We start from the raw sequence: 23,367 nt of genomic DNA, 5'->3' as shown, positions 1-23,367 counted from the left end.
GGACGGGGCTCTGAGCAACCTGAGCTGGTGAAGATGTCCCTGCTCATGGCAGGGGTGGCACTGCGGGAGCTGGGAAGGTCCCTTCCAACCCAGACTATTTTATCATTTATTTGTTCTAACGAAGCTGACTCGCTGTCTTCCCCCCTTACTGCCTTGCTTTGTATGTTTTCCCTCTGGCCTGTCTGAGCTCACTTTTAGAGCAAACGCTCCTTGCTGTGCCAGGAGCCTTCTTGTCCCACCACAAAAATTCCTCTGCAAGTGTCCCTGTCCCTTTGTCTCTCATCCTGAGCCTCCCAGGGAAGCAAGGCTCTGCCTTCAAGACCTGGAGCTCCACACTCTCAGTCTTAGAAGTCCACATCCCAGTGTCCCTGTTTGAAGCCCCATCCTTGAAAACCGTTTTTAATGTGAATTATCCCGCTGACTGGAATTTCCCTGCATGGTTACAGTCAAATGGATGAAGGAGAGTGTTTAGAAAGGGACCAAAAAGGTGCAGGGTGCTGAGTTTCTACCAAGCCTTGCACCCAGTTCTCTCAGGAGCATCTGTGTGTTGACCATGTGGATTTTAGGTTGGGCTGTTTGGGACCAGTTTCCAATACTCATTTGTGATGGGGGACCAAAGCTCAGGCAATTTCAGTTCTATGCACTTAATGATGCAGATGGGCAGCTTTAGGATGTCTCATGTGCCCATGGTGCCAGGGAAAGGTTGAGGGATTTTTGAAGGGCAGCAGATGCCTCTCTACATATTTTAGCATCTAAGTAGCTGGGGAGAAGTGAGACTTTGCCGAGTTTGCATGGAAAGCCCACGTTGGGGTGAAAGAACCTGTCTGCTCCCACATCCCCAGATGGGGTGGGCTTGCTTCTACCCGTGTGTCCATTTAGTTGGTCTCCTGGGCCTGAAGCCCCAGGAGAGTGGTGGTGGGATTTCTTCAAGGTCAGAAAAGCCTCTCATGAGAAAAGCATCCATCAAGGAGGAATTTGGGGTGTTCCTGGCACTGTGAGGTGCCTGCAGGTTACAAGCCAGTTCACTGTCACACCTTGAGGCACAATCCAGCCCTTCACTACAGCCCAAGGAGAGCCCAGGACCAACTGGTGTCTGTCCATCCTAATTATGAGTGTCATCGTTTCTGCTGTTCGTGCAGCCTGGAGTTCGGATGCAGACCGAATGTTTATGGAAGTAAACATGATTATCTCCAATCACAGGCCTTAATGATGGTTATTATAATGACAGCTATTGTGGGAAGGGCATGTAATTATGTTGATTCTTCCTTTTATTGTACATATAATAATAAGCCGTTTTATCTAAGAGTACAGGGGAGCCGGGGGAAGATGGGGCATTTATTTCATTAGGGATTTTTTTTTCTGCCTGTTAATCTAAATCCTGAAATCTTGTTCAATCTTTCTGGAGTCAAAAGTCCCCTTAGGTTCAATGGGGAGTGCGGACATGAAGGTCCTTATCCTGCCTCATCCCATGAGCACGCACGCAGGGAACAGGGCCCCGACGTGGTAGTTGGTGTTGAGACTCTGGCCACTTTGCACAAAAATGCAGAGAATTCATCTAATTCCTTAATTTTCACAAAAAAAAAAAAAGAAAAAAAAAGAAAAAAAAAAGTAATTGATGGGTTTGTGCTGGCTGTAGCCTAACTTGCCGAGAGGACCCCAGGGCTATCTCATAAAAAAGAAGTCACGGTGAGCGATAGATCACCGAGATGGCTGGAGCTTGCCTGACATTTTAAGACTTAATGGGTTAATAAAGTGTGTGGTTTAGGTGTCTGTCACTAAGTGGGGTTTGTCCATTCCCTGCACACACTCATACCTTGACAGCGATACCTTTGACCTGCCGTGCGCTGCCCCTGCCTTCTTTGTCTGCTCCGTCCATCTGCCTCGGCTCAGGTTGCACTCAATGTTTATCCCCCGTAATCCAATTTAAGTTGCCATAGAAAGCTATGGGGATTTACGGAAAGAAAGAAAAAAAAAATCTCACTGGGTTTGCAGAGCAGAAAAGACAGACTTTTTTTTCCCCTGCTTTTTCTTTAGGATAACTGCCTCTTCTCTTTTATTTTTACCATGCATTAAGGATCTGCCCTCCACCCTATTTTGAGCCTAGTGGGGTGGGATCCTGGTGGAACTGGTCCCCCCGAGCCTGTGAAACTGGGGACAAGCTGTATGGCAGGTTTGAGCAGCTGGAAACCACCACCCACCAAGGGGATGTTGCACAAGAGAACTTGCCCCGTATTCAGATAAAATCGTGGTTTTCTTACTCTGCTGGAATTTCTTCTACTTTCCTCTTTAAAAAAAATAGACATATTCGCATCCATCCCTGCATTTATGCCCTTCAAATATTTATATGACCCCTGTTTCCTGGTAGTTTTTTGTCTTTCACGTTAACGTGTATTTTGGGCTAATTTTTAAACAATAGCTCTATTTCTGTCATCTTCTGTAGCGCCTAATGATGACTGGATGGTGAATTATACCCTAAAAAGGTGTGCTGGACCAAGTGAAGTATAACCTGCCAAAGACGTAGTGTTTAAACGTTCTGTTGGCAAAAGTAGTAGATTAGGATGTATATGTATGATGGGAAGTGAGGGTTTGCCTGTTGTTGGTACAAATTCTGCAACAACTTATCTTTCGTGGATGTCATTTAGCATAATCGCTTTGTGAGAAACCTTTTGTGTCACTGAGCCAGAACATTGTGTGTTTTTACTTCAGTGCTTAATTTGCTCTTCATTAAGGACTGAAAAGCACCGTCCTTTGCCTGGGACACCCCAAGAGAGACCACTACTCAGGGAGGTGACGAAGAAATCTGCAGGGGGTGTGAATTTGGGCTGGGGTTTGGCAGCCACCAGAGAGCTGTGCCTGGCCCGTCCCCTTCCCATGAGTCTCCAGATGCAGCCCTGAAGGTCTGTGCTTGTGCCTTTGGAAGCTGCGCCCAGAAATGTTGATGGCAAAGCCTTGGGAGGAAAAGCTTGTTTCTCCAAAACACTTCTGCCCTCGCGCCCGGTTGTAGCCCCCTCTGTCTGAAATGTTTTCACTGTCCTGCGTTTAATGCTGTAGCTGTTGGCTCTTGCTGCTTCTTGTGGATGTGCTGCTGACCAGAGCACAAGTGTGATGGGAGCGGCTGAGGGACCTGGGGGTTCAGCCTGGGGAACAGGAGCTGGGGGGAGACCTTCTGATCTCTGAACTGCCTGAAAGGAGCTTGGAGCCAGGGGGGGTTGGGCTCTGCTCCCCAGGAACAAGCACCAGAACCAGAGGAAATGGCCTCAAGTTGCACCAGAGGAGGTTGAGGTTGGATCTTGGGAACAATTTCTTTCCCAAAGGGCTGTCGGGCATTGGAACAGGCTGCCCAGGGCAGTGGTGGAGTCACCATCCCTGGAGGAGTTGAACAGATGTGGAGATGAGGTTCTCAGGGACATGATTTAGTGCCAGTGTTGGATTAGCGGTTGAATGTGAATGTGATGATCTTGAGGGTCTTTTCCAACCAAAATGATTCTATGATTCTACAACTCTGTTGTTTTCTCCTCATTTTAGATTTTGGCCGTTCCTCCGAGCTGGCGTTTGTTGTGGAGCCGAGCGATGACATAGCTGTGCAGGAACAGCCCTTGATCCTCTACTGCCAGGTGGAGGGCATCCAGCCCATCACCATCACATGGCGGAAGAACGGCGTGATGATCGTGGACAGCGAGAACGCCTTCATGTTGGCCAACGGGTCGCTCTATGTCTCCCGCTTCCAGAGGATCCGGGGGGATGGGTCCTCGGATGAAGGCGAGTACGACTGCATGGCGCAAAACCTCTACGGGCTGGTGGTGAGCCGGAAGGCGAAGATCCAGGCAGCGAGTAAGTACGGGCATTGTCCTGCCACACGTCATGGGACAATCCCACAAGGAGCCCTGGCTTTGCTGGGAAGCGGGAGAGCAGCATGGTGGGTGCTGGGTGTTCAGGGAAGGGAGGATTAAAAAAGGGAAAGAGAAAAAAGAACCTGGAGCTGGCATGAGGATATGGCTGGCATCTAATCTGTGTGGCTGTCCAGATGTGAAAGAAGAGCTAATCAGCCTTCTCAGGGGGAGAAAACTAAACGCCACCTTCTAGCAGTAAATTCCCTGTCTTGGAGGGGTAAATGACATTAAATAGCCCATGTTTGTGTGTCTCCTGCAGCAGGTTTGGAAGCCCCTTTGCTGTGCAGCATGGCTGGGCTCTGCTTGGCAGGCAGCGCTTTCCAAACCGTAGGCAAAGACCTTGGGAAGGTCACGGATCCTTTCGTTTGGTTATTTAAGGCAGGCAGTGCAGAGGCAGCAAGGTCTTATTTACTACCTGGCATGGCGGTGGCACTGGGGGCAAGGCCAACAACACCAGACAGATTGTCTGCTGGGGGAGCCCGGAGGAGGAGAGGGATGAAAATGTCAGTGAGGGAATTAAATTTAAAGGTGCGGGAGAAAGAATTACAGGGCAGGCTGTGACTCAGCCTGTTGCATCCACTTGGTCCCGTTGGGTCTCCAGCCACAGGGGCTGCTGGGCTCTGTTGTGCTGGCTCTGGTTGCTGGTTTGAGTTTGTCCAGGGACTGATGGCAGAGCTGACGTGTCGTGGTGGCTTCTGTCCCTGTTGTGTTGGTGGCCAGCATTGCTCACAGCATGTCTGCAGGCTCTGGAGGTGCAGCTGCTAATCATTTTTGCATTCAACCAGAAGTTGCTGCTGGGTGTAATTTATGTTTGGGTGGGAGGATGGGTGTCTGGTACAGCCCTGAGACCTGGCTGAATGCTGCTTTGTTAAATAAGGTTCACTGAAGGGTTCTCCAACTTGTCTGGGAGCTGGCTACCAATCTTCTTTCTGTGCAAGCTGTTTGTCACCACTTCTGTTGCATTTGCAAATTGCACTGTGATTTTTATTTTCTTGGTGCAAAGCAGGAAAAGTTTATGTCAAAGCCTGGGGCTGGAGTCCCCTGGCTCCACTCCCCAAACTGGGGGGCTGCTCCCCGCAGCGCCGGGGCCGGCTGGCAGCTCCCCAAGGGAACACTCCAGCCCTTGTGTGTGACAATTCCTGAGTGCATGAAGTGGCCATCTGCAAACCTAGCTTTTCAGTAGCATTAAGGAGTGACATTGTCCAGGAGCCAAGGGCTTTGGGTCTGTGCCAGATTAGCAGCTGGATCTTCAACTTGTCAGTCTTGCCGTGCTAAACCTTGGAGCGCTTTGGGTGAAGAGCTTTGGCATTTGTGAGCTGGGAGCTGGCTGATGCGCAAACACAATGTCAGACTTCTTGGACCTGTAAACAGGAGACATGAGAACTGGAGGAATTACCTTTGGGATAGCGGATTGTCAATAAACACTGTTATCTCAGCTCCCGCATCAATATGTATGTGATGTTCTGTGTGTCCCTCAATAGCATTTCCTTTTGTAGCTGTAGTTTCACGTGAATCGTAATGAAAAAAGGGATCGTGTTGAAAATGTGCTGGACTCTCTTCTGGCTTCAGGCTTGGTTTCTTGCCAGCCCTGAGAAAAGGTCTGGGTGAAGCCAGCACAAAACACGGGGCAGCTGGCCTCGATGCCACAGGTGCCTGCGGATAATGGGAATAAAACGGGATGTTGTGGGCAAAGGTAACCTGCTGCTCAGGGCGAGCTCCCTCGCTGTGCCTGAACCGCGGGAGCACACACTTGCACTTAGAACTTGGCTTAAACTAAGATGAAATCTCCTAAGAATAAATCACAGTTGTACCCTCGAGCCCCCACGTCTCAGGGCGGTTACACAAAAGTAATAGTGATTTTCCTTGCCCCAAGTCCTGATAAGTAAGTCAAACGAAAGGAGGAGGGTAATTATCCCTGTTTTAGAGATGAGGGGACCATTGCATCGAAGAAATGGGTGCTGACTGTCTGGAAAAAAACAAAACCAAACCAAAAAAACTCACAAAAAAACCAAACCCACGAGCTAAGCAGACCTTTGCGAAGCAGAATAAATACTGCCAGTGGATAAAACCACATCCCAGCGCTGATCTTCTCTTCCCTCTGAGCCTGACATCTGAACACAAAAGCAAAGGAGAAATAAAAACCTTTCACAAACAAAAAATCTTGAAAGTTGATCAAGGCCGTGCTACCAAGGAATAAAAGGGATCTGACAGAGCAGAGCCCCTCGAGAGCTTGGCTGCGCTTTTCGCTGTCTTCAAAGGCAGGCTGTTAGTCTCGTATCACCGTTACAGACCCTGGCTTTGTGTTATTGCTTGGAATATAATCTTCTTGGCTCTGAGGAATGTACATATTTGCATTCAGGAAATGTGGGCTGGCTATCATATTTTTATGTTTCAAATTTACTTCAACACTTGGCATTGAGTGAAATTTAACTGGAAGAATATGCGGCTCTCGGACCTCGGTGTGTGCAGCCCCGATGGGGATGCCGTTTCCCCATGGAGGGGGCACTTTTAAAACCTTCCTCCTAAAAACTGACTCATTAAACTTCTTTAACTAACATTCAGTGGAATTTCTATACGTTGTTGTTATTAACTGAAGATGCTCAGCAGCAGGTTTGGCAGGTTTGTGGATTGGCAGATCAGGTGCTAAACACATTGATAATATTTTTGCAGTGTAACCTTCTTTTGAATGCCTTCAGCATTTCCACCCTCTGCCTAACGTGCCGGTTGGAATTTATTTGGCTGCTCTTTCTCTGTCTGCTCAAACCCTGGTGTGTTAGTTTAAAAGGTTGTGTGGAATGGAACATGTTTTTATAATCCGATCAGGTTATCGAATACAGATATTTTCTTTCTTCTAATGACAGTTTCCTAATTTCACGTGACTCTGAGCTGTCTTAATTAAAATCAGTTTCGTAGGCAGAGTGTTCTCTGGGGGCACTGCTTGGTTGTGTCTTCGTGGGTCTCTTTGAGGAGATGTGTTTATTTCCCTTGTGCATGCCAGAAGCTGATGCACACCTTTGAGGATGAAGATACCCTCTGCGCAATAATAATGACCAGAGTCCCCTTCTTGGGCAGGTGAGCTCCCCAAAACACAGCTGCCTGTCTTCTCATCACCACCCTTTGCTTAACTTGGCCCGACTTGACTCTGATCATGTTGTCTCATGGCATTTCCAGCCCTTTTTGCCAATACTGTAATTTGATGGAGCTGGCTCCACGTCGTCATAAATCACAGCCCGGCCAGTAGAGTAAGACCCATTGATTATATCACTCAATAACAAGCAGTTACCACTAATTGGAAATCACCATCAAACTGGGTATCGGATCAAGCTCTGCACGTATCCAGCCTGAGAGCAGCAATTTTCCCTGTTTGATCTGGTGCTATTAAAAAAAAAAAAAAAAAAAAAAAAAAAAAAAGGAAATGGAGAAAGTAAGTCAATTGTGCAATGTAGAGCCAAAGAGGTTTCTTGAAACTTGGTGAAATGGACCTACTCAAATTTCCCCCTCAGACACACTGTGTGAATTTTGGGGTTGTCCTGTGCAGGGACAGGAGTTGGACTCGATGATCCTTGTGGGTCCCTTCCAACTCACGATATTGTATGATTTTCTGAATATTTGAAATACTGTGGAACCTGGGAATAGCTCTGGAGAGACCTGAGCTTGTAAAGGTGTTTTCCTTGTCGAGTCTTGCTTTTGAGGGGACTGTTTTGTAGCCAAGCATAGCATCACACATCCCTGTGCCCTTTTATCCTCCATTACCCCCTTCCCCTCTGCATCCTGCCCCAAATCCCACACCTCCATCCCACTGTGCCTGCCCATCCTCAACACTTTCCCAGATGCAGGAGGGCAGGATTGATGTTCCGGCCAAGGCAGATGTTACGTCCCTTCTCTGCATTGATCCCTGCAGACAGCAGCAGCAGCATCTCCTCTCGCCCAGCCTGGGGCCAGTGTCATCACCCTGCAAACATGAGGGTTTCAAGGTCACCTGCAAAATATATTTTAAAGAAGGGGTAAATATAAAGAGGTAAAAGAGAGGTAAATATAAAAACAGGCGGGAGGTCTGGTGCATACGTGTGCTTGCAAGTTGGTTTCCCTGCCAAGCCGTGCGGCTAGGGAAGGAGGTTGGGAATTGTGGGGTTTTTAAAGCAGGAAAGATCTTCCCATCGTTTCAGCTCTTCTGCACAGAATATATTCAGGGTTTAACCTGCAGCCCCCTTTTCCAGGCTCTGGGGTGGTGGGAAGAGCTGCTGAGCCCGAAGAATGGCAGCATTTATAAGAGTGTAGAGACAAGAAGGAAGTCTAAAAGGATTAGGGTGAGACAAAGGGGGCTGATTATTTTATGGGTCACAATACAAGGCATTAGAGTGAGATCACAAAGGGATGTAATTACAAAAGAAGGCCATACTGGGGGATCAAACCGGGATTAGAGTGGGAAATGTTTTTACACAGTTTTGTTCCACTCATTATGAAGTTAGCATTTTAAATTAAGGTTTAAATAAGGTGTCACCAAGGTATTTCCCAGGCAATGCCGCTGTTTGGATGCAGATTGCGAGTCTGGGCTCAAAACATTGAGGTGGACCTTAAACACATGGGTTTGCTGTTGGTTTTTCATGTACAGTGTCCGTATTGCCATCAGAGTCCTGCCTATAGCCTGTGCTTACATCAAGAGAAGCTTTTTCTCCGTGTGGAATTGGGATGCTTTGGTGATGACGTGTTTTATGGTATGAAACACGTGCTGGGGGGAAAGGTGTGTGTTTTTAAAGCAAGTGCCCTGGTCTCGGATCGCAGCTCTGGAGACATGGTCCTGCTGCCTCCAGGAACTTTTGGCTAACGGTTGCTTGCATTTTATTGCAGTTTAACTTCTGATTTTGCGTGCCAAGTTTTCTCCATCTGCAAACAAGTTTTTGTTTTGTTTTGTTTTGTTTTTCCCGTTTGTGGCTCTGCTTGCATTTAATGCCCTTTCTTCCAAACACTCAGTAGAGGGCTCAGTCCTGATGCCAGCAATGTTTCTTTACTGTCTGTGCTTAAATGCTTACAGGTCTTGGTGAGCCCTCAGCAAGATCTGGGCTTGTAGCATTGCGTCTCAGCGGGGGAAAAAACGGAAGAAAAAAAAAAAAAGGGGAAGAAAAATGAATTAAGTCAGGCAAAAAGACTGTGAGAGGTTTCCAGGGGATGGATATGATGGGTGAGTGGGTTATTTCCCTCCATCAGCTCTTTTGGCTGCCTCTAGGACATGCTGCTTCACGTGATGCTGCTTCTCGCATCTGTACTGTCACAGTATTTGGCCCTGTGTGTGCTGCAAAACAAATATACAAATATAGGAGTCACTGGGGGGAGATCAAAGAGATTTGACTGGGAATTTTAGTAGATTTGTGGGATTAAAAGAGTTTGTCACTTACCACCCACTGCATTTTAGCATCTGCATCTAACAGCCAGGATTCATCCTGAGACTTGAGCACATTATAAGACCATATTTCTTTTGGCTGCTCATTTCTTAGCAGTGTGATGGTTATTTAAATATCATCTTGCACTTCTCCGTGAGGCTTCTAACGTGGATGCGCCAACCTTCGCTCCGGCAATGTTATCTCTCATATAGGGGGTTTGCACTGCAGGCAGTAATGTCACTTAGTCATTTATAGAAAGCTCAGGGGAAATATATCAGAAGAATTTCATTAATGGTAGCACTGTTGAGTTATTTGTCTCAATTAACTCTTGGAGCACAGCTGAGGAAGTTCTGATATCTCTGCAGCACGAGGCTGCTCCTGAGTTCCCTGCCTGTGGTTTTAATGGAGTGATGCTCTGTTGGTACTGGTGCAGACACCTGATGCCCAACATCCCAGCTCTCTGCTTGTTCCTCGGGCTGCTGCTTTGGAAAGATTCAGGCCAGACATGAGGAAGAAATTGTTTGCACTGAGGGTGGTGTGACCCTGTCTCAGGTTGCCCAGAGAGGTGGTGGATGAACCATCCCTGGAGACATCCCAGGCCAGGCTGGACGGGGCTCTGAGCAACCTGAGCTGGTGAAGATGTCCCTGCTCATGGCAGGGGTGGCACTGGGGGAGCTGGGAAGGTCCCTTCAACCCAAACTATTCTATGATCTCTTTGGTGCTGTCACCTAGAGCAGCTCTTTATCTACTTAGACTTGTCTTAGCTTAAGGATTTGTCATGCCACTAGTTATAGGGTTGTTTTTCCAGCGGGCTGGTGATGGTGTGATGGTTATATTTGTCTTTTCACTCCCATTCTGCCCTACAAGGGTTCCAGCCGACCACGGTGCAACGAGTTACATCCATACACCAGCTGTGACTCACTTTACTCTCTCTGAACTCAATATGGGTTTACTGTCAGTGCCATTGTTTACACACCCCTGTGAGCATCTGGTGGGGAAGAAATTGCTATTTTGTGGTTTTGGGGGCCCAGATTACCTAGGGATTGGTGTTTCATCTGCACTGTCCCTTCCCTACAAACCTACCCAGAGGCGATGGGCGCAGGGCCAGGGAAAGGCTGGTGCCCAGGTGAGATGGGGCTGATTTTCTGCTGCTGTTCATTGGCAAGGCTGTGAGTAGGAATCGATTTGTGGGGGCATTTGACCAGAGCAATCAATTCTCTTGATCTGGTGGGCAACCAGCAAGTTAAAGGAATGCATCGCTGCATTTGCCTGGAAGCTCTGGTCATGGTTGTAACCCAAAGTTACTGAATACAGTGAAATATGTAAATAAATAAATGAAAGGGCGCAGAAGCTGTAGAGGAAGATAGCTGACTTTGTCATGGCTGTGTTTTTTGTGCTGATCGCTGCCTGCAGCAGCCTGCCCGCTGTGAGATTGGGATTTGGGGACCCTGCTTGCAATATTGGGGGACTTTGGGTGCAGTAGAGATGTGATCAAGGGCAAACCCCACAAATCCCCTCTTAGGGGTGAGTCTCTGCATGGGGCCAAAGCAGCTTTCCCAAGGCTGGTGGGATGAGACGCAAGAGAGGTGTTGGCTGGAGCTCCCCAACACTGAGGGATGCTGGATGCTCCATCCACCACCTCGTCCGCTCCGCTTTTGGCTGTACCCACCGTCCCAGTCCTGTTGCTGGGAAGGGATTCTGCTCCCCACTCCTCCTAGGCACAGCATATGGTTTTCAGAGAGGTTCTTGCTTTAAACCCAATTTTACAGTTGGGTTGACTGAGGCAAAAGGAGGTCAAATGATTCGCCTGAGGTCACTCAGTAAGTGGCTCAGATTAAATCTCAGCCCACGATGCTGCCCGTTCCCAGCGCTGGCTGTGCCGGCCGGACCAGATGGCCTTCTGAATGCAGCGTCAAGATCCACGGCTTTTTCTCTCCCTCATTGTTCTCCATTGTGGGCTTCTGAATGCAGGACCTTGAAAGTGAGAGTCATTTGGATTTGCCGAGTCCAAGTTATTCTGTTTAATGACATGGATTTGCAGGAGAGGGTTTAAACAAGATGCTTTGCTGCAGAGGTTTGAATTTTACAGAGTTTTTTTGCAGAGGTCCTTGCTTTGGTTTTCTGATGTTAAAGCTCTCTCTTCCCCCATCAATTAAAATGGGTCCCTTGGCTGCCTCGCTGCTGTCTCAGCAGCTAAGTGGGGCTGCCCTGGCTTTGTCCCTGGGCAGGTTTGTCCATAGGGCTCTCAGGCCCCAATCCCTGGGATAATTCCCCAGGTGATTTTGCTGCAGCTTCTGCACTGCTCTGGTCTGTCAGGGCTGTTTGTGCCTTCTCCCTTGGCTGGGTCCTGGGGTGGCACAAGGGGGTCAGTGCAGGTGGACGGATGATGTTGTGTTTGGCTCTCATGTTAGCTCTGGAAATACAGATGAACATAGAATCATAGAATCATTTTAATTGGAAAAGACCCTCAAGATCATAGAGTCCAACCATTAACCTAACTCAGGCACTAACCCATGTCCCTATGAACCTCATCTCTGTGCTTTTTAAACCCTTTCAGGGGTGGTGGCTCCACCACTGCCCTGGGCAGCCTATTCCAATGCCTGACAGCCCTTTCCGGGAAGAAATTGTTCCCAAGATCCAACCTCAACCTCCCCTGGCGCAACTTGAGGCCGTTTCCTCTGGTCCTGGCGCTTGTTCCTGGGGAGCAGAGCCTGACCCCCCCTGGCTCCAAGCTCCTTTCAGGCAGTTCAGAGATCAGAAGGTCTCCCCTCAGCTCCTGTTCTCCAGGCTGAACCCCCAGGTCCCTCAGCTGCTCCCATCACACTTGTGCTCCAGCCCCTTCCCCAGCTCCCTTCCCTTCTCTGAACTCGCTCCAGCACCTGATCTGCTCTGGTGTCCCATATATCGCTCCCAGTTGCAGTAGGGTCCACGGACGTGTTTAAAGCACCACATTGGGTACCACGAGACAAGCTCCATCCCTGTTCTCCAAACCAAGGAGCTGCCTGGAAAAGTACAGCTCTGTAACCTCCTTTGGAGAGCAGCTTGGCAAATTCTCGGGACTTGCAGAGCAGAGACCATCTGCCTGGAGAGCAGTGATGCTCTGGTAGCTGTTCCGTCCACACCTGCCCACCAGCCCAGGGCTGGCTGTGGTCCTTGGGGCGGTGGGGACACCCCTCTGCCTCCAGTCTCTGCACTCGGGACCGGCGCCGCTCACATGCCTCAGTAAGTTGGTACCTCTCGAGCATGCCTTGATTAATGGTGTTTTTTTGTCAGTCCTAAGAGGCCCCCATTATGTCCCTTTGATGCTGCATTTCGCACTTACCACTGTCACTGAGCTCAATGACTCATTTTCACAGGTCACGGGAGAGGGACAATGGATTGGGTCACATTTAGAAGAAACAAATGAAATTTTGCTGCAACTGAGAGGGCTAATTAAGAGTGAGGATCAATTTGAGTGTACAAAAGAGATAGTTTTAGGCTGCTGGTGTGTAAATGAGTGGCGGTGTTGCGGTGGCAGAAAAGCCTTTTCTGCGGTGTGTGCGCACTTCAGCTGCAGCATTGTACTCTGCTGCAGGCGATCGATCCTCCTGTGCTTATTCATCGAGGGAAAACAGAGTGTTTTCCTGCCTGCTGTGCCCAGGAGGGGCAGGGACAGCAAAGCTGCCGGATCAAGTTGTGGTTGATCCCTGTGAGATGTTTTTTGGAGCTTGTGTTTCTTGAGTCACTCATCCTGGTGCCATGCGGCACCACAAATTGGCTGGTGCTTCTGAGCACAGCACGTTGTGTTCCCTGCCCATCTCTCAAGGCAGGATGATGCTCATCCTCGTCTCAGGCCACAATGCACCCTACCAGGGATTGCTCTGCTTTGCTGACACTGCAGAGGGACACTGATTTGGAGAAGGTATCAAAGAGGCAAAGGGGACAGTGAATTCTCATCAAGGAGGGTGTCCTGGCTGCAGCAGGAGGGACAAGGAAAAGCCAAGGGTGTGTAATCTGGGTTCATGGCTTCACTGAGAATTGAAGAAACGTGATTCAGGTTTGCCCAAGTCTTCACATACAACAAGAAATCAGAGCTAATGTGTATTTGGGACAAGCTGGTTGCAAATGTCCAGGTCCTCAAGATGTACCAGTTAAAATCAGCTTGCAAATCGTTTTGGTAGTAGAAAATACATCATGTCTATTTTTGGTTTGATTTGCCAGGGCCAGAAAGGCAGGAACATGGACTGGAGCATCTTTTTGCCAAGAGGGTTCTCCGGGGCCTGTGGGTTTCCCATGAAGCGAAGACTTAATGGATTTGAGCCCAAACAGATTTCTGGAACTGAGCTCACCTCCACAATGATCAGGTGGAAGTGGCAGTCCCCTCTTTCCCTTCTTTCCCCAGTTTTTTTTCCCTGCAGCTCAGCATCTTCCTCAGACAACAGTGGGATATTCAGCCTCAGTCCAGGGCTTTGCTCTCATCCCGAGCTCTCTGCAGTGACATTGCCCTGAATGGCCAAGCAATGTGGCCGTGGACCGTTGGTCCGCAGCGAGGCATCTCCTGCCGAGGTGAGGGTACTCGCTGAGGCACTTGTTTTGCTCGGAGCAGCGTCCATGTCCAGCTCACCATGGTTTCCCACAGAAATGTGTAAAGAAGTGGGAGGGAAAGTCCCGACACGTCTTTCATTAGTAATCCTGATGCCTGGGGAGAAAGGAGAGGTAGGGCCCCAAGGGGGTCAGCTGCAACTCTCAAAGGAAAAGCAGCGGGGAGAGCAGAAAAAGTCCTTGCATGCTGGACTGGCCATCTGAAGGATGCAACAAAAATAATAATTTTTTTTGTTCTAATGGTAGCCAAAGAGACAACAGCTTCCTTGTCCCTTGGGAGAGCTGTGGGTGCTCCAGACCTTCACCATGGCTCAGCCTTCAGTTCCAGCACCTCTAGCTGACAGGGACTGGTCCACATCCTAAATATAGAGCCTGGGATTAGTCTTAAGGATCCAGACTTGACTGTTTTGGCTGAAGCAGCGTGGTTGATGCCTTGGGAAACCTGGCTCTGCCACCACCATCCTGTGCGACCTTGGTCAACTCTCCCGATGTCTTTGTGTCTCCAGGAATGGGGGCTGGAGGCACCGCTGCTCCCCAGCATCTCCCAGCCCCTTTGGGTTGGGGGGCCCGTTTCTTGAGCTGGTGTGGGGGGGCCTGACCCCGCTTGAAGCTGTCAGAGCTTGTTATATTGGCACAGGCAGCTCGTTCCACTGCTGCGGGTCTGGGGAGACCAGTTCCCCCCAGGCACGCTGCTCAGTGCTGATGGCTCTGTGGTTAATCGGGGTTGAGGAGTTGGGGCTTGGTGTGGACCTTGTATCACTGCCGGCTCTCAATTTTTGTGAGGCTGGTGGGTCTGGCTTTGCTGAGACCTTTGAGGTTGTACTCAACCACATGGGAACCAGCCAGAGGGTTCAGAAGTTCTTTTAGGGGAAGGCTGAGGTCCCTGCGTTGAATATTTGTATGGAAAACTCTCTTAGACAAGTTTTAAAAGCCAGTGTAGGTGCACAGGAGGTGTTTGTGTCCCTGTGCTGGGGAACATGGACAAGCCATTCTGTTTTAAAGCCCGGCTTGCGTGATTCTGCAATTCACGAAACAGGTTTTGTTCTTGTACAGCTCCCTGCTCAAGGGGACCCTGCTTAATTTTTCTTTTGCTAACAAGGTTTCCCCAAGAAAGAGAGATTACCTGATCTTCCAAAAGCATTTCCAGTGTGTGGAGAAGTCTGGATGACTCACAACTTTTAATTAGCTCTCCTGACCGTGGCAAGGATCCCTCCCTCCCTCCCTCCCTTACAGAGAGGTGGTGATTAGAATTACAATGAAGATAATCCAAACTGTATGTGTAGGGTTTTCTGTAAGCAGAGAACAAAGCAGGACATCCATCTGGTGAGTGTGAGCCCATAATACCTTTCTGCTCATTTTTCCAGTGCAACAGGAGCTGCTTGGGACGGAAGCAGGCTCATTATTTTGGAAAGGCTTGCTGACACGCAGAGCAGGGCTGGTTTGTAATCTCCGAGGCCCTGAAACTGCTGCTCAGGAAGGAGCATTGCTTTTATTTTTAAGTCTACCTTTGTATTTCTCCTTGTTAAAAATCTGCAGCGATGAGGGATACCAACCTCTTCTGAGCCTGCCGTTAATTAGTGCATGAATGAGAGATGCCCTTAGTTTTAGCAAGGCTAATCAAAGCTGTAAGGGAGTTTTAAAAGGCTGAGCTAAGCCTGTCCTGTGACAAACATCTCAGCAGCAGCGAGGAAACGCATTAGCTGGAGACAGCCTCCTTTTTCAGTGGTGCTATTTCCCCTCACTTAAAATTTCTTTTTCTGTATAGGACAGAGCTCCTGCCTCAAAACTTTGGCATCCCCTGATGTCCCGTCTTTGCAACGGAAGGCTCACCCCGTGCCGTGGGCTCTGCCTTCCCATGCCGTGCCCCGCAACAGGCAGGAAAGAGGTGGAATTTAGAGCAGAGAAATGCGATGTTGGCCCCACGGCCATGCTGCTCCCGTGCGTTACAGTCAGCTGGATTTTGCCAGGCTGCTCCGGCACGGGCGGGTGCATTGTGGCGGGGGCTGCCTCGGTGAGAAAGGAACAACAAAAAGCCGTTGTGGAGGAGCAGCCGGCACTCCGTGCTGCCGCTGGCTGCCGTGCCGGCAGCAACACGCGTGCTTCGACTCCTGCCATGGCAACAAGTTCATCCTCCGGCCAGCACAAGGTTTGGCTGTGAGGCGGCTGGGAGCCGGTTCAGCCTGCAGCATCCCCAGAAGGGCACAGGGAGGCAGGAGGGATAGAGGGAGTTTTTGTGCCTGCAAAGATGCTCTTCCTGCTGCAAAATTCAGGCTGACGGTTTCCTACCCCAGAAGGAGCGTGCAGGGTCACTGATAACTCTTGCCCTCCAATGCAAAGAGCTCAGGAAGGATGATGGAGAGCCCAGATACCAGGAAATGTTGGTCAAACACGAAGAATCCGTTCCTCATATTAGCACTTCAAGCGCTAAAAAAAACCCATCCCCCTTGTGTATCAGAGCTTGGTGCAGCGTTTGCTTTAAAGGAAATGTCTCTTCAAGCCGGGATCCCAGTTGCCAAACTTGCCACCGGCAGCCCCGCACAAGCCAGGCGCGTTGGTTGGGTGCAGCTGGTAAAGCTCGAAGGGAAAATATGATCAGCTGTTGAATGGCAGGGATTTGAGATGTCACATCAAGGCTTCGCGTTTCGATTTTTTTCAGTGCATGCTGTGAAATACATAGGTGGAATATTTCTAGAGACCTGCTTGGCTTCCTGTAGGAAAAGGGGGGGAGGAAGTAGAAAATAAATAATGTACTATATTGACAGCTTCCAGCATTCAAAACCTGAGTCGAGTTGTCTTTCCCAAAAATCACAACACTTGTTCTGAATTCTTGCTGTTAAAAAAATAGTGAATTATCAGTTCCTTTAGCTTGTCTGTTGACTTTTAGCTGTTACGATACACCAAGGTTATGTTTCTAGCATAACGAGAGCTAAGGTTGACAGAACTGTGAAACGCTAAAAGTTGGGGCTTCGCAGCATTGCCAGACATCACAAGGTCCTTGATGACATGATGAGAGCTGGGAAAGCTGAATAAATTGATGAGCTTCTTGCATTTTGGTCCCTTGTCATGTAAATAGGCTCCAGTCTGCATGTCAGATCCCTCGGGTAAGGGAGTGTAATAACATTAAAAATAAGGCATCAAAAAAAACGAAACCCCAACATGTGTGTTTTAGCAATCTTTAAACAGGCAAAAAATTATGCTTGGAGGGGTTGGGATGGAACGAGAGGGCTCCTCATTACTTCTCTGCTTCTAATGCAGAAAGGTAACTGCCGTGGCTTTAAAGAAAGTACTTTAATGCTACATAAATATAATTGCTTCGATGAAATGTCTTTAGCCTCCTGAGGGAAGTTGTAGGCTGGTAAGCCTTTAGATATGAATGGTCGACTCTGTAATTGCTATTGTTTCGGAGACACATTAGGAAGGGCTAATGCTGATCACTTCTGGCATGTTGTGGAAGCGGCGTAATGACGGTCCCAGGCAGCGTGTGGGGGAACGGGGATTAATCTGCATTTTGCAGGATGAAAAACTGACAAACGCTTCAGGACTGGAAGTTTTTTTCCTAATTAGATTGTGTGCTTGTGAATTTTATATGATTTTTTTTTTTTTTCCCTTTTTTTCCCCCTTTTTCTGCTGGTATGCAGAGTGAAGGTATCTAATTCTTTGCAATTTAAGTTTTGGATAATGAGCTTCAAGGGAACATCTCAGAGGAGTGGAGAATTGATGGGTTAGTACATCAGCTCTGGTTAATGCGGTCTTCTGACAGGGTCCAAACCAGCTGGTTCAGAGAAAAGGGCAAGATGTGGGTATTGAGAATAAATGTTTTTATTTTTTTATGCTGATTAGTAAAACATGCGGTGTTCTAATGTGCTTCCATCTCTGGACTGGGAGCAGCTATGTTTTAAAATCAGAATCTGGGCTTACAGATCATTCCTAAAAGATACCTTGGGTTGTCTCCTGGTTTTGGATACCATAGGCATCATGTTGTGCAGCTGTTCTTCACAGCGTAGGAGCCAGAAAAGCTCGCAGACTGCCCTGGCACGGTAAGCAGCTAGACAGGAGCTGGAATACCTTACCCCACCCCAGCAATTCTGGTTTTGGGGGCATTTTTCCTGGGAGCTGATGAAACCTGCGTCCCGAGAGGCAGCAGCACGGCCAGAAGGTCCAGCACATCCTTTGGGATACTTGATACAATTCTCATGCTGTGGGTTGGACACAAGGTTTTTCCCTGTTTTCTGCTTGGCAGTGTTTTTTAAGCTCTTCTCAGTGCTGTTGGACTGCAGTTGTGTTCCCTGCCAGGGGTGGGGGCCGGTTTGCAAAAACAGGGAGGTTTCCAGTCCCAGCTGGAAGAATTAAGACCAGCACTAGAATATGGCAGGCAACTGAGATCTCCCATTGCACCGGTCCTCACTCATTACAGATTAAATCCTTCACGTGGCTGGATGGTCTGTAGGGGTTAGTCCATCTCCCGTGGCTTATTGGAAGTGGCGTTAGTTGCCAGCTTTGCCATCATTTGCTTTGCTTTTCTATTAAAGTGCCTTATTTCCATGGCTTTCCTCCCAGAGGTAACATTAAACTAAGTGAGACAAACTCCCTGTTTCCAGAGACTGACCTGCTGATCCCCTGGGTGGGACCTTGGCCAAGTAAAAAACGTGGGATTGACCATTCTAGCTCTTCCCTCTGTGTGCTGACCTGGATGTGTCTGTGCCATGGGCTGCTGGACCATTCTTCCTTCCATCGGCACCTCATATACCTTGTCATCAGTGCTCAGAGCTGCAGATCTGTTTTCCAGCTTTTTTAGCAGTGCCTACTCTTTAGGAGTGGTATCAGATTGTGGTTATTTTGTTCCCTGATCCTGCAAGAGTATCTTACCAGGTAGTAGCTAAAAAGGAGATTAATTCCTGCGCTTGGGCTGTGTGGGTGTCTCCTCTAAAGTGCTGCTCTCCTCTCACCATCCCATGTGCAACTCCTGCTTGTCTTCTCAGGAGAAAACCAGTCCCAAAATATTTTGGGCCTGCTACCCAAAAGGCCTGAAAACAGTTCTTTTGGGGAGAAACAAAAAAGGATGGGATTAGGTCCTTTTATCATTGCCCTGTCCCTGTGCAGGGACGGATGCGAACATAATCCTCATCGCCACCGCACCATTAGCATCCTATTACGAAGCAAAGAGTAATAACTTACTGATGCTTTCCCTTGAATGTTTAGCCTCAAGTGGTAAATCTTGGTCTTACATAGTATTTATTTTCATTCTGGAGATTTTTACTGCCTTCAGAAACTTCACATAGAAGAGCAGGATTTTATGGCTCTAAACCTTTCGGTTTTTAAGTCTGGTGTGGTGTTGGTTTTGTTTTTCCCCCCTGCCCCGGGCCTTTCTTTAAGGAAAATAAGATGAATCTTGTAATCCTTGACATACAATAGATTGTCCCAGATTAAGGACAGTTTTTCACAGTGAACATAACCCTGGCCTGCTATAATTTACTCTCCATCCTGGAATACTTTTAATTAGGATAAACCCTTATGTGAAAACTCCACATATGGCCAGTTCCAGCTTTCATAATAAGTTACCCCAAAACCCCACGAGGAACAAGGGGTAGCGAGTCAATGAAAATCCCGACATAAATTGACTTTTTGTGTCCTGGCAGCCCTTGGCTGGGAGCCAATGACAATAAGAGCCCAGCGTGCCAGAATTCACAGGCAAATCACATTTTTCCACTCCAGCATCCTTAGCATCCTTAGGAGACAGCCATCCTTCCTCCCTGCCACTCATTCCCTTGTGTCCAAGGAGGACGGCGGGGGGGAGAACGTCTCGGTGTTGTGACGGGGTGCAATGAAAACATGAGTGACAGAATGACATTTTGACAGCTTGACTTCAGGTTCCTCCTGCAAATGTAAATACGTTCATTTGAATCCAATTTGCACAACCATGAGTTGTTTTTTTTTTAATGGGAAAGAAATGGAGGATTGCTTAAAGGTGACTTTTGGGGGTTTTGTTTTTTTAATCCGGGATATTTGGACTTTTTAATAGGTTCAGCTGCAAATTTCCATGACACTGTGGAGGTTGAAATAGTCCCCATCCCACTTTGCTCCAGTCATGTGTTTTTCCATCAAATTGCTTTGTTTTCTCCCAGTTTAATGCTAATCCCCATCTGAGTTGAGAGACCGCCAGCGATATAGTTCATTAAATGTACCTACTGAGCAGCTGATAGAATTGAACCGCAATCTCATCCTCCTCAAATCAAGGACTCTTAGACAGCCAATAGTCCATTTTATCTTTTTCCTAAGGGCTCTAATCTGTTGCTCTTTCTCACTTGGAGACTTGCTGTATTTTCACTGGAGCAAAGTCGCTGAATGTCTTGTCAGGTGGGAACAAGAATGGCTGAACCCCACCTTGAAGTGTGATTTATTGTAGACAATCTCGGCGCCTGGGGGGTTTCTTGTTCCTCGTTAGCATGCAGTGATTCATCCATGAGATCTGGGTGAGCAGAAGTAGAAGATGCAAACTCTGGTTCACGTTCCTGTCACAGGAGCAATACAGCCGTGGCTCAGAAGGTGACGTGAGATGTCCACCTGCATCACAGTATGGGGACCTACCTTGGACATGGAGCTCTCGTCCTTCTGGGGTCTGATTGCAGCCCAGCTCTGGTGCCTTCTTTCCAGGATCCCTTTCCTCCTGCTTTTCTCCAAGAGCTGTTTTTGTCTCCTCCTGTCTTCCTTGGAGAAGCTGGGTAGCTTTGGGTGGCTGCAGTGTTTTGGGGAAAGCAACTTGACCAAAGAGACTATGGGGATGAGGTGAACCATGGACAAATGTGACAAAATCGCAGGAAGCTGAAGCTCACCTGAGGCTGGACCCTTGTCCTGGTGTCTGGCACAGCAGAACTGACCTCCATGAATGTTGGGCCAATGGGCAAACAGACTAGGCTCAGCACCAGTTCTCAAAGGGACCGATTAATAAGGAGAGTTTAAACAGTATTTGGAAAAATTTCTTCACTGAAAGGGTTGTTGGGCATTGGAACAGGCTGCCCAGGGAAGTGGTGGAGTTTCTATCCCTGGAGGTGTTTAAAAGACACATAGACTTGGCACTTAGGAACATGGTTTAGTGGTGGACTTGGCAGTGTTGGGTTAACGGCTGGAGTTGATCTTAAAGGTCTTCTCCAACCAAAATGATTCTGTGATTTCCCTGAGTGCTGCAAAATGTTAGGAAAGCACGAGGGATATGAACAGAGCTTATAGGAGACTGGCTTTTTTGTGCAGTCATGTCCTCAGACCACGCTGCTTCCCTCCTGTTGCCTCCTTGCTGAGAATCTGTGTCTCTCCTACAAGAAGCAGGACCAGGGGAGCTCATGGCCATGTTAAATCCAACTTGTCCTTGTGGAGTTGAAAAGAGACTGGAGCTTTCCACTAGTTGTATATACACCATTTATTGTTTGGGTCCTGTAGGTTGTGTCAGAGTCACCTTGCTCGTCCTCAAGTAAGTGACTTAAACCCTGGGTATTTAAAAAATCACTCCATTCCCAGGTCTGTAACTGGAGTGTATGAGTTATCTTGGCTCAGAGCTAGAAAAATCTTTAAGATACAGAGGTCTACAGACCTTGTAGGTGTTTGTCTTGGGCATCTGCTGCCTTGAGACGTGGAGGTTCCAGATGAGCTTCTAGCAAAGCCTGAATTCGTGCCTGGAGTTTTGTCCCTCATCCCCCGCAGCGATGTGCAGATGTCCCCCAGCAGCACGCCCGGCTGCAGGGGATGGAGGATGTCACCCAGGATTTCTAAGCAGAAGCAGCAGGTTGGAAACTCCTTACATGGAGACCTGTGAACACCCGTGATAGATGCTAATTAAGCATCTGCTCCCTCCTCAGTTTTAAGTGAAAGGGTGGCAAGGTGAAGTGACAGTCAGACCTCATCTTAATGAGAAGGGTGAGGAGTTTAATGGAGTTTTACTTAGTGAGGGTGTTTCAGCCTACACTGTGTTTGTTTGGGAGGCATCTCTACCTTTTGCGTCTACAGGGCTTTTTAGGGGTGGTGTGGCTACCTGGGATTTAATGCTGATGTCCTCTGAAGTCTTTCCTAGGGAGAGAGGTTTTAGAAGAAATCCAGGAGACTTTCTAGTGTGCCTGCTGTGACTTGGTAAAGGATTTGGGTAATGATATAGTGAATTTTGCAGACAACTTTTCCCTGGCTAGCACGGTACAGTGTTGCGTACATCCCTGAAATATGTGCTGTGCTAAGCGATGGTCACTTTGAAGCTCTTTCCTATAACAGTTTAGACATTTAGCCAACCTATTTAGGAGATATCAACAAAAAAAATGGGATTGTTTTTACATTCCAGACTCTCACCTTGTACTTACCACTTCTGAGGTTTGTTTGACACGATGCTGACATATTTACAGTGTAGCCTTACTGTATATAGATGGAATAATCAGCCAGTCACTCAGGACTGCATCAACTAGGCAGAAGTAAAGCTCTTTTTACTAGTTCACATTCTGCACCATGCTGTGTGCATAACCTCATTTCTCAAGCCTGTTTCCTAGGTACTGAACGTGGACCCGAGCAACACCTACCCCTTAATGGGACAGACCTCCAGGTGGCCTGTATCAGCACAGCTCCAGCTGAGAGCAGCCCTTGATCTACAAAGGACTGCGCCAAGATTAGTGAGGGAGTTCTTGCGGGGCCAGCGGAGCAGGTGAATGCTATCACTGTCATTTTTTCAGAGGGGACACGAAGGAGTAGGAGGGGTAGGATGATGGTGAAACAGTCCAGAGCTCCGTTGCAGAGCTGATGTGGAGTGTGAAAGCCTTCGGTCTCTTGCTGAGGCTGTGTGCCCTGCCCGGAGAAGAATTCAGACCCGCTCTGCTGGAGTCATTTCTGCGCCTTCAAAGCCAACATCAAAAGGTCCCATTCTAATTCAGTGCTTTTTAACACACAAACGGCAGTAAGATCATTAATTAGTGCACTTAACCAGCTCCAGCGATTAGGCTCTCTGTGTTTGTGAGTGTCAAGAGCTGGTGAAATCTTTCTGGCTCTGTCAGTGAAGAGCAGGGATTTTGCCTGGGGGTGAGGGTGAGTGGTGCTGCTGCTCTCCAAAGAGCCACATCTGTGCCAATCTATAAGCTCCATTTGGCCCGGAATATTTCCATGTTATGCCTGCTGGCCCGCGAGTGCTCTCTGCTCCTGCCAGGTGGGCAGGAACGTGCCTTTTGGAAGGGGGAAGCAACGGTGGGAGTATTTTGTGCCGTGGGAGCGTGGAGCAGCTTGTCTCATTGACACAAATGTCTCTGAGGTCTCCTGCAGATTAACTTTGATTTCTGAGGTTCAGCAGCTCTAACAGTGTGACTTTTTCTCTCGCTGAGCGTAATGCAGTGGGGTTGGAGTGAGGACCATTCCCTGGGGAGGTTCCCCTCTACCTTGGGAGATATTGGCTTGAGGCAGAGATACCTTGGCCTGAGCATTTCCCAAGCTGAGGAGTTCTGCAGGCAGCTTGTAGCTGTTTTTACAGAACATGGGCAGCTAGAGCACCAGGCGGTTATTTT

The 23,367-nt window shown here is 48.3% G+C and overlaps 1 protein-coding gene across 1 annotated transcript in view; it reads left to right on the top strand.

Annotated features, from left to right (window-relative positions):
• IGDCC3 (immunoglobulin superfamily DCC subclass member 3) overlaps positions 1-23,367 on the top strand; it is a gene marked incomplete at both ends in the record, with an annotated part of 102,527 nt that overhangs the window by 6,946 nt on the left and 72,214 nt on the right. Inside the window, one exon of the mRNA XM_082061020.1 lies at positions 3,526-3,831. Coding sequence (XP_081917146.1) covers positions 3,526-3,831 — 306 coding nt within the window. The remainder of the gene's footprint in view (positions 1-3,525; positions 3,832-23,367) is intronic.

This window comes from Streptopelia decaocto (assembly GCF_964273445.1).
Source record: "Streptopelia decaocto genome assembly, chromosome: 9".
Lineage (NCBI taxonomy): Eukaryota > Metazoa > Chordata > Aves > Columbiformes > Columbidae > Streptopelia > Streptopelia decaocto.
The sequence above is the reverse complement of the archived record's forward strand: the minus strand, read 5'-3'. Positions and strand labels throughout refer to the sequence as shown.